This window comes from Cibotium barometz, chromosome 46 (genome assembly GCF_041138505.1).
Source record: "Cibotium barometz isolate CiBa-2024 chromosome 46, ASM4113850v1, whole genome shotgun sequence".
Taxonomy (NCBI): Eukaryota; Viridiplantae; Streptophyta; class Polypodiopsida; order Cyatheales; family Cibotiaceae; genus Cibotium; species Cibotium barometz.
Window position 1 is genome coordinate 13,038,339 of NC_141091.1, and position 11,851 is coordinate 13,050,189.

Consider the following 11,851-nt stretch of genomic DNA (forward strand, 5'->3'; position numbering starts at 1 on the left):
CTATCATTATTACTATTCATCACTGTGCATCGTAGTAGTTAGACGATTTCTCGATGATTTGTAACAGTTACACGATTCATGACTTTCCATGTCTTCTCTACTAACTACACCATTGGTTCCTCCTTGCTATTAAGACTAGGCGCCCATGCATCATGTGGTTGTTTTTGCACACAACACACCCAGTCATTTCGTGTCTTGGAGCTAAATGTGGATGGCTAGTCTCTCTAGCAGATCACTGCCTTAACAATGTCTTATACGCTTTGGGCTCTTCTATGTGTCATGGCTTTTGACACTGGGTTCTATTTTGACCAAAGATTCTGGTCTTCTTTCCATGGAAGGGATACCTGTAAAGTTATCATCAAAATTTGTTGCATCTAGGTAACACTCCACCAGCATTATGTGCCTTCTGGCATATAATACATCATGCAATTGTTTGCTTCTCAATCTCTCATGAAGAATAATGAAATCAGCTTGGTTTGGCTCAATTTTTCCTCAACAGTTGTTGTTCAAGTTCTTGAGAGAGTTGATACAATCTCTCGCAAACTCTTGCTTAGCTACTAGAATTGATACAATTGTGTAATTGAGTTGTGCTTGACACCAGTCTTTGATGAGAAGCCCAGCTCGAGATCCTCCCATGGTCCCTTTTTGTGAATCTTCTAGCATTTGAAACCACAACAATGCATTACATTCTAATGTCAATCCAAAGACATTAATCTTAGTTCTAGGATCGGTTTTTACCCTCTAAACCGTGCAGATTTATCTGAACATGGCTAGTCTAATCCTTGGATGACCGTGCTCATATTTGTCTCTTATTTCTCTAGGTGGTCTGACCATGGCTTCTAGCACTCTTCTTGTTTTGTCAGGAATACAAGCTCATTCTCTAAGTTCTATGAGCTCAATTGTTACTTTTGGAGGCATCGAAGCTACGCATCTTGGTTCAACACTGGGAGGTACTGGTGCATAGTATGGTTTTGTATACTGGTACTCCAGCTAATGATTCTAGTAAGGTTTCTAGGAGCACATTTAGGGTATCCCACTACTAGTATCCCATTAACTATTGGTCGGCTCATAGCTCTCCATTCATGATTATGTAGTCTCTTGGTCTTCCCAAGTTTCTTGAGCTGGTATTCTAATCTTTAAGGGACTAATTACCCTTGTTCTCTAGAGAGGTGTTGCCTCTCTTCGGATGGTACTATTTTTCCTCGTCCTTTCTTTCTTGATTGGGTCTAACAACAAGGAAGGAACCCGAAAGATGGCATCCTATTTATGACTATATAATGAGGATTCTTGCTCCTCTGTTGGACTACCTCTTCTTGATGTAATTTCCTCTTAATAAGAGGTCCTCGCTTCCCTTCCTCCCATTTTCCCTTGGTGGGCACGTAGAGGTTGATTGGAAACAACAAAATTGTGCAACATGAATACCCTGATAAGAAGCTCAATCTACATCATCTTTGCTGGCAGCTTGGCCCTAGGGCTAATCTGTTTGACACATATGGCGCACATGATGCTTGGTTGTATCTGCCAGCTCATACTGGATAGGTGGAGTACATGTGTACGGTGAATAAGCGGGACATGTAATGCATCGCTACCCCGCACCGTCAGTTGTAGTGTGTGTGTGTAGTGCCACGTATATAAGGCACACTAAGTCATTTTCAAAAATAGTACATTGAGAGTAATAGAGTTCCGAGCCTAAGAAGCTTCCTTCCTCCACCATATCTCCATCCGTGTGTATGCGTATGATACCTGTCACACTCTTGACATGGTATCAAATAGGGGCCGAGTTGGGGTATGTGAGTCAGGAAACCCTAATGCTCAGAGGAAGTGAGCAGATCTGAATATCAGATAAGAAGCACAACGGAAGGAGAAACCATCGGGCAAGAAAGCAAGCAAGCCGCTAGCTTGAGCAAGCAAGCGCCAGCGTGGGTAAGTAAGCAGGCCCTCAACAGAGGAGTCGTGCTCTTATTCTGCACATTGCTATTCTGTCATGGTTTTGTGGGGAAGGAAACTCGTGCATGGCAGCCAGGAATCCAACGGGTCTGTTTTCAAGGCCTATCGTGAAGTGAATCAGCTCATTCCACTGGCGTCATTCTCCTTGTAAGTGACTAGTTTTTTACTTGTTGCATCTCAGTTGATAACCCACATTTCAGGTCCGACAGCAAATTCGAGACCCTTCTGCATTCGAAAGAACTTCTCACAGTTATAGTAGCATGTAAAAAAAAAAGAGAGGAGGAAGTCTTCGCTGGGCAAAACTAGAGGTATTCTGCATTATTCACATTGTTAAAGGCTTGGAATGCATCCGACATGCCTTGTGAGGCAGCTTGTGAGCAGAGAAAAGTGCAGGTGATGCTATGCCATTGATGCCTCGTATGCAGTGATTGCAGAGCAATAAAAAACGCAGATTTAGAAAGAATAATTATCCTACATGGAGATTCAGAATCAAGAACTTTCTTATTGGCAAAGACTTATGGGATGTAGTAGATGGCAGAGAGGCCAGACCACAAGATGATGATGCTGCAGTCAAAGCATGGGTGAAAAAGACTCATCAGGCTATTCATTACATGTCCATTACCATAGAGGACAGCATACTTGGGCATATACAAGACAAGACTACTTCCAAAGATGTTTGGGATGCAATTGCCAAGCTATTCAAGACAAGCACTAAGGCTCGAAAGCTGCAACTAAAATAGGAGTTGCAGGATGTGGAGCGGAAGTCATCTAGTATTCAAGACACTGTCTTGAAAAATCAGGAGCATTACCGACCAGCTTGGTAGCATTGGAGTCAAAGTTAATGATGATGACTTAGTTGCAGCATGTTTGCATGGCTTGGGTAAGGAGTATCAGTCACTTGTCTCACTAGTATCTCTGTGAGAGAGAACATCCCATCATTCAATGACCTCATCCCCTTGTTGATTAGTGAGGAGACGAGGCTGGCCAAAGGAGTCATTTGCAAGCACAAGTAGTGCCTCCAGTAGCAGCAAGAAAGAGGAACATGCATTAGTTGCAGGTGGCCATGGTAGAGGCCCTGGTGGAAATATACGAGGCCGAGGTCGAGGCCAAGGCCGTGGAGGCTACCAGGGTAATCAAAATCAGCCCCAGAACAACCAAAATCGGGGTGGATATGCACGAGGAAGGGGGAGCAATAGAGGCCGTGGTGGAGGTCAGGCACAAGGAAGGAAACCCGGGTCTTGCAACTACTCCAGTATTGCAGGGCATTATGCATATGAGTGCAGCAAGCGGACATACGCTTGGGAAAGATCCCATGGAGCAACTATGCTTCAGGAGATCAAAAACATGGTGGAGACTTACTGGCTATGCACCCTACATGCAAGCCTTAGGATAATAGACAAGCTTCTCATGTTGCACGTCAACTATGCATGGAACATGGAGCCAAAATAGAGATGTGCCAAGTCTGTTACCAAAATAGAGACCAAACTAGGGGAGATTTTGTCAATAAAGTGGGCTTGCATGGAGGATCAATAAATTTCACAAAGGATGCTAAAACATATCAGCAAACAAAAGATTGGCCTAGTAAAATTTGCATGGGTGGCTCAAAGGTAAGGCATCTTCTATCCAACCATACAAATGTTGAAAGCCATATAGAGTTTAAGGTGTGGAAGAAAATATATGACAACACATAGAGGAAATGAGGCTAACATGGGATTGAAGTGTGCAAACATATGGCTAACATGGGATTGAAGTGTGCAAACATATGGATTTGCCTTGATACTCTCATTCCTCTACTTGAAAGGTTGATAAAGGAAGAGGTTGAGCACCTTCAAGAAGAGCATCGACGAGTTTATTAATAGCCATGGTCAATGCATGATGAGAAATGCATATTACACATTGCATTGGTAAGAAAGATCTTGTTAACATGTACTTCAAGATTAAATTTATTTATATTACTTCTTTTTTGTGTTTCCAAGCATATATTATATGCACATGGTTCCTTTTTTCTTGATGAATTCGGGTCACTAGACCTCTGGAGCACACAAGGAATGGAGAGATCCCATAACCTCGTGAAAGCATTGTTCTTAAAGAACACTAGGCATGGCAAGAGAATAAGGAAGAGCAACAACCCTCCATGAGATGTTCAATTGGCTCTTTAGAAGTCTGGGTGGGTGGAAGCACATACAATCCCAAAAAAAAAATCCACCCTTACATCGTCAAAAAGGTCATAAGTATGCATGGGTAGCCTCACATGCACGGTAAGGGCAACATGTGATGGTTTGCAACATGTCGTTGGTGTGATGTGCTTAAAGATGCTAGGCATGGTGTGAACACCCAATTTATCCAATATAATGAGACATGAGAACTAAAGAAGGTTGGTTGAATTTATTCAAAAAGAGGCATTGGATAAAAGAGCAAATGAATCCTTACATTATTATCAAATTAGACGTGTTAATGATTAAATTTACTCAAAAAGAGGCACTGGATAAAAGAGTGAATAAATGCCTACAGTATCGAATCAGACATGGAAATGGAGTCACCAATATGACATGTTAGAGATTGGGAATGCACTACAAATAACTAAATGGCCATAAAGAGAGGCTAGAAATGTTGATGATTCAAAATCAAATGAAAATTGTAAGACATAGAAGGTTTATGGTATGCAAGATGGTGCACGATGTAGTCATCACCATTGAAAGTTTGAAGACAAACCCAGTGGAAGTTGTTAGGTGTTGCTTTTCTTACTTGATAATATAATTATGTTGGTGGTGAGAAGTTTGGCCAATGTGTGGGGATGGAAACAAATTGGTGTGAGCCTTGATGGAATGAAGGATGCATATGTGGTCTCATTGCTGGACACTCTTACTCAGGGTGTTTGCTATGTAAAAACCACATATAGCACGTGCCTTCAAGGGGTAATTAAAGCAACTTAACTTACTTATTAGGAGTATTTTGTTTTATGCTCAAGTTTTCTTGGTGGCTTGGATATAGATAGGCCAAATCATTTTGTAAGCCCCTAGCAATCTATGTGGTAGTGCAACAAATCAATCATATGTATTTATTGAAGCCAAACACCTCTTTGCTTTGGGGGAGGTTTGTTAGATATTACTAAGGTTTAAGTGCACAAAGCTCAAGGAGTGTGTATAGGTTGAAACTAGAAATAACATTAATATAGACAGGGTGGTTTGATACTAAGTCATACAAGTCTTAGCTATTTTGGGCTAGTCCCTTGTGTATGAAAGGGTTGGTTGATACTCCAAATAAGGCAATTTCGATCTAGAGGAGGCGTGCAAATCTTAGCTATTTAGTCCTTTGTGTATAAAAGGGGGAGTTTCTTGTTCCATAATATGTGTCATTTCATCTTGGAGCTTGTGTGTGCTCTTTTTAGTAATCTTAATTAAGCTTTAATCATGTTTTTATTTATTGCATTTATGGCTTTGATGTTGGTTACGGAGCAACATAAGCATACCACGCATGTTCGGGCAAAATGGGGACCTTGGTGTCCATTCCCAATCTAGGCCTCACTAAGAGAGGTGGAAAGAAGGCAACCTTGCTACCACCTCCTATGGGGGTGGACTCTAAGGGCATTTACACAGTTGTGAGTGTGGTTAGAGAAAGAGAAATTCCACGAGTAGGAGGTAAATATCAAAATCTCATGGGACAATGATGAACAAGAGTTTCCATGCAGTAAATGATCATTTCTCACTAGTGTGTTGGAGAGATCTCCTCTACCCAAGCTCAGTGGGTAGGGAGTCACCCTTGTCCATCCCCCCACGCACTCATTTTCATACAATTCACGATGCAAGTGTGTAAACCCCCTAAGCATCTTTAGACATTTCCCTCTGAAGACCATAAGGCTCGTTTCAGATGAGGTGCCCGCCCCATCTGCTGCCTCGTCCGCGGGCGCCCAATTGACTGCTTATTAGGGCAAAATTGATACGAGTAGCTACAAACCCTAAGTGACGGAAGCGCACACACTTAACAGGACTGAATCGCTCCAATCGACACTCTGCCAAGATGATCTACGACGTCAATTCCGCCCATTTCCGCTCCTTTCTCAGCCAGAAGGGGAGCTCCGCCGACCGAAGGTATACACGACCCTCAGATGCAGGTTTCTTTTCCTATGGCAAGAATCTGCAGGAAAGCTTCTCTTGTCACTAACCCTTCTTGTCTGGTTAACAGGAAGAATGAAGAGCAGAAGCCCAAGGAGCAGAAGCCCAAAGCCAACGAGAACAAGCCTGTGATGAACGAATAGCCATGATTATATCGGCTACTTTATACATGTAGGTGATAATATGCTGATATAGTGTGCCCATAGTTGGGCACTCAGTTAGGAAGGATGATACAGTGGATGATTTGAATTTAACCCTAATCACGATGTGCTGGCTTTAGAGCTTGATTTTCATGCTGTGTTTTTTCTGCATGCGTTGTGTGTGTTCTCATGGCTTGAGCTTATCTTGTCTTATCTAATAGCATGTAATCTCATGAGGACATGTGCCATCACCGTGTGGGCCATATTGTTCTCCCAATTCATTTTTGAGTGTGTCCTACATTCGTATATGCTCTGTGGCATGAAGCATGATCACATAATCTAGGCATGTTCTCTAGCATGTATGCATGGGCCATCTGGATTGCATGTGAATGGGCCATCACCGCGAGGGTTGTGCACCTTCTATATTGTGGTGTGGGCTGTCAGAATTTATTTTTGACCATGTCATTCTGTGTGTATATGCTATGTCTACATATAATCACATATTCCGAAATGTTCTCTTGCACTTATGTATGTGTAACACCAGGAAAGCACGTTCTTGCTTTTATAGCATTTCCATTTGGAAAGGATCATGTAGATTTGTTATGGTGCTACAAACATGTGAAGTGAGAACGGCTGGCATGGTCTCTTGTTTGCTGCCTGCCAATGAATGTCTTGACAGCCCTTACTCCATCCTTAAGTGTGTGCAATGGCTTCTCCCTGAAGAGGCGAGAAGGTAGCCTTTCCCTAGAGTAGACGAAGGTCGTTTACACTATTGGTAGTGATGTCCTGCATTTCATGTGAAGGCCCTATGATTTAGTCATCATACTTTGATTGGAAATCTCTGCCCATGCCCTTTGTTTTGAGAGGTGAACATGGATGTCTGATAACATGGAACATGCATGATGCTAGTACTCTACTTGCTCTACACATGAGGTTAAGAGTTACGTCTTTGTGAGTAGACTTTTGGGGGTCATCTTTTTTTAATTTTGCTACCTTTGCACAAAGTTTACTAGCTTGTCCTAAGATGCTTCTAGAAGAGTGGTTTATACTTGTAGTGGTTTGGAAGGTGTGCAGTCGAATAGCAGCCTCTCTTCTTTATGCCTGAATTTATCTACAGTAGTAAACAATGGATTGGTAGTAGCATTTTGGTCTTTTGATGGGAATTGTGATGGCGTGTTGAACAATTCTTTTGTTTTGGGTAGTAGGTGTATTGCATGTTATTTTCAGAATAATTTTAAAAAAAGGTGTTGGCAACGACTTCATCTTATCTTAGTAGTCATGTATATGCAAGCCGATACAAATGAGACTTGCCTTGCCGATTGCTTTGCTTAGTGATGCGGTTATTATGCTTGTAAATGAAGCGGGGAAAGAGACTGCAATCCGTGAGGATCAGAAGAGGTTAAGAAAGCTTAGAGTTTGGATTGGCTTAACTCTTCAGGCCCTTCAAGCCAATGAAGTCCATGATGGAGATGCACGTGAGGTCACATCTCTAATTGATTTGGTAAGGTTTTGAGAGGGGAATTCAACTCTTGGGCAAAAAATTCCAAACATTTAGGAGGTTTTAACACTAGGTTATAAGCAAACTTCTTACCGATGGTCTTTTTATCATATGGAAAATCTATTGTTGGACTCATTTTGCATGGTATTATGTGAGTGTTGGGTTGTTTTAGGATCAAAGCCATGGGACTTTGGGGTCGCCTCGGTTGGGGTTGTTGGTGATCCTTTATGTGCGTTATTTGTTGTTGGTGTGGGTTCTTGATCTACATGGATAGGTGTCCTTAGAGAGTTGTTGGAATGTTTAGCACAAGGATCAATAAGTGAGATGCATGATTGGTTGGACGTTGTAAGGAGGCAAAACCCCTTACAAAAACCAATACAAGATTATGGTAACCACTTTGGATGAAGACCATAAGAGACAAAGAATAGAAAACTGTACATGTAGGTGATAGGGCTTGCAAATAGGGAACCTCATTCAATTATGCAAGAGAAGAAAATTAAGGAATTGACCTTCATTGATGCCTAGAGGGAAAGCAAGGACTTGACATTAAAAGGAGAATGAAGTGAGCTGTGCTATGTAATTTTATACCAAATTTTCATGATTATAGACTTACTTGGAGAGCTTTGAGAGAGAAGAAGTCACCTACTCTAATACATGCCCACAATTTGGGCTGAAGCCTATGCTCATCAAGTTTATTTTATCCCATCACACGATCTACTTTAGCAACTCTTTTTATCTAGTCGACATCACCAAAGCCCTACTAAAATGAAGATTTGGGCAAGGAGAACAACTATGAGGACCTTCAGATAGGGTTATATGTGATGGCTTTCACCCTCCTAGTCCATTATTACCATGTTTCTATCCACAAAGGATGGACCTCCTAACTCCCATCAAATGCGACTCCCGATACATTGGCCAAATATATATGGACTACATTTCTTGCTAGCTCTTTGTAAATACAAGATGAAACTTTTGATTTTATTGATAAAATGGGGGGCACATGCTTGTGGCTAGCCTAGACAATAGTTCCCATTCTAGTGCAGATGACTATCTTTTAAACATGTTCCAAGTCCCTCATTACTAACCATAGTCATCTACACATCTCTAGGGACTTTAAGCCTTCATCTAAGTCCCTCACTATTAACCTTGTTAAAACCAAGACGATGATCTCTAGGCACTTTAAACTTGCTCTAAGTCCCTTATTATTAACCTTGATATAACCAAGGTGATGATCTCTAACATGTCACCCCAAGTAGCACTTTAGCAAACGTCTTAAATATAGAGGTGAATTTGGTTTGTACTGTCTCATCATATATTTAATTAGGTTTATTTTTAATGGATCAATTTTCATCGTGCGACTAGAGAAGCTTAAGCTCTACTATTGAGGGGATACACCAATCTCTCTCCACTTTCCTCTCTCTACCACCACTTGCTACCTCTCTCCACCCCCTCTACCTTGGGTGTGTGTAAGAGAGAGAGAGAGAGAGAGAGAGAGAGAGATTAGTGTGTATATGTGAGAAATGTAGGGTCGGTGCATGTGTGTGTGCGTGAGAGAGAGAGAGAGAGTGGCGTTCAAGACATGTAGGGTGGATGCATGGGGGTGTGTGCGTGTGGGGGGGATGGAGGAGAGAGAGGGGAGAGAGTGTGTAAGGACATACAAGAATCAACGTGCTTTTTTTTCCCTTTTTTTTGGGACCAACAGTAAGTATATATGTTACTTGAAATCTATCTTTACATTTGAACCCATTTAAGCAAGAAATCCTAATTGAGCATAGTCCTTAGTCATAAACCTTTACTTGTCTACATTCAAAAATTTACATACAGATTCCATCTATTTTCCTCTATCACAAAATTGGACTGTTTCCAAGTGATTTGGTACTATATTGAATGCAAGCTTCCATCATGGCTCTAGTAGTGCATCTTCTAGGGGTTTGCTTCTCTAACACTTTTTCCTTTTTTGACCAGATTTTGACTGTAGGCCCTATCCCAACAGGGTTCACTATGAATGCAACAAATGTGTAGTCCACTTGCTTCTCCTTGAGATACCATCTTCTAGTTTAAGGACCAAATTTAACTTGTTTGGGCTTCAAATCCAAACTAATATAGACTTGCAACATATGAATCATATGTTAGGTTTCCCTAGAATGCATGATAGTCCCCCAAAAAGATAAAGAAATCAAGTGTCGCCATTCTGCAATCTCTGAATTAGCTGACCCATCCGATCTTTATCCAGCTTGTTCACATAGACTATAGACCAGCACACATATGCACACTCTTATGCATCAATTCTATCACAAGAATCAATGTTCTTAGCGCATATTCTAAATATTGTCATATGCATTTGTACAAGGATTTGAACCAACCAAACGTGGTTAAATAAGCTTTTTGGACTAAAATATATCATTGTTAACAGATCAGAGCTAAGATTAGACATCCAAAACATGAATAAATTTGAAAGTAATCTACAGTCAAAATGTATTATTATCATTATTATTTTTTATCACAAAGGAAAATTTTTACAACATAAAGGTAAAAAAACTCAACAGTTGTTTCCCTTAAGCAATGGGCGATAGTGCTTGCAGACATCCATCACATTTAACATCTGAACACAGGCAAGAGAATGGGGGAAGAACGGTGGCAACGGCCACTGTGCCCCATGGAGAGCTACCACGAATATGTTAAGATACGGGTAGTGTATGCACAATAGGAAGAGAAGCATCCACAGTTATAGAGTAGCCAGGTGCAGTATGGTGGACAGTTTTCTTGTATCCATAGCCATGGTAGAGCTAGGTGCATATGGTGGAGGGTTTCCTCGTAGCCATAGCATAGCAGAGCTAGGTCCACAGAGGAAGAGCACGTTGAAAAAAGATTGGCAAAAGGTAGCCTATGTCTTTTTTTATAGCATGGGTAACATTTTAGGGTTTGCAAGCATATGTAGGTGCCATTACATTCCACCACTTTGGTTATTGAAGGTGTGAAACCCTCTTTAAAAAAAAACAAAAGAGGTTTTGGGGTTTGTTTTAGTGGTTGATGGGGGTGGCTTGTAACTTGGAGGTACCAAGTTCGATCCCTGCCAGACACTCGATAGTTATCTTGCCTTCACTTTGTAGAGGATATGAGGGGTCCTCACAGAGTACTTTGCTCCCTTCTAGTAGTCGCCATTAAAAAAAAAAAAAAAGAGGCTTGTTGAAGGTCATCAAATTGTTTTAGTATCTTGTGACACATATTCATGTGGTGTTTTATATACTTTCATTAGAGAGGATCCATATGATTTAATATGGACTAAGGTTCCAAATGTAAAAGTACTACATGATTATTACTTACTTGCTTTTTGTAGGGTCTGTATGTGATTTTATAGTCCCCTGCATCATCAAGTAATCATTCCAACATGTGTTCAATGGGCATCGGGGCCTATGGAATGCCTACTCGATGCTTGCAAAGGGAGACAAGTAGAATTCAAAGGCCTTCAATGCGATAGCATACTCCAGGAAATTACCCAAGTAAAAAGGAATTAATGTTTCTCCATAGTTTGGCCTTCTCAAAACCGTTAGCACAAGACATGTGGATGAGTTCTCATATTGCCTTATACGTAATGGAGTGTTGATTTATAGAGTAAAGGGTCATATTTGAGATAAAATTACTTATGTGCAATGGAGTGGTTGATTTGTAAAGTAGAGTAGAGTAAGGGTCGTACTTGAGATAAAATTACTTTGTGAGTCCAATTTGTTGATCTATTGCCCGTTCGATGAATATTATCTAATGGAGTGAAATGGAAGTTTAGTTTTTTTATCATATGGTTGACTAACGCATTGAGCCATATTTATGATAAATTGCATATTGAGAAATGAAGTTTCTTCACAAATGAAAGTGTTTGAATTTATTTTTTAAAAAAATCCATTTTGTGGATCTCATTTGGATAAATCTGAAAGGGATTCCCTTGGTTGTAAAGGATATTACAATAAAAGAATATTGTAGGGTTTGGGACGTTAATCACTAAGAGATCATCAAAGTAGCATAACGAATGGCTAAAATATGAGAGGAGGCCCCAACATTGTACCTTTACTAGACTTGTGAGAAAAGAATATTGATAATAATATAGATATAGATTGCACCATAATGCAAAACATGCAAAACCATGGGAATGCCACATTTGG

General features: G+C 40.7%; 1 protein-coding gene across 1 annotated transcript; it reads left to right on the forward strand.

Annotated features, from left to right (window-relative positions):
- The first annotated feature begins 5,621 nt into the window (after positions 1 to 5,621).
- Positions 5,622 to 6,350, forward strand: LOC147611897 (wound-induced basic protein-like). Its single transcript, XM_086783764.1, has 2 exons — positions 5,622 to 6,035; positions 6,130 to 6,350. Exons 1-2 carry the CDS (start codon positions 5,965 to 5,967, stop codon positions 6,200 to 6,202), a joined length of 144 nt encoding a protein of 47 aa, XP_086639890.1. The 5' UTR covers positions 5,622 to 5,964; the 3' UTR covers positions 6,203 to 6,350.
- The last annotated feature ends 5,501 nt before the right edge of the window (positions 6,351 to 11,851 follow it).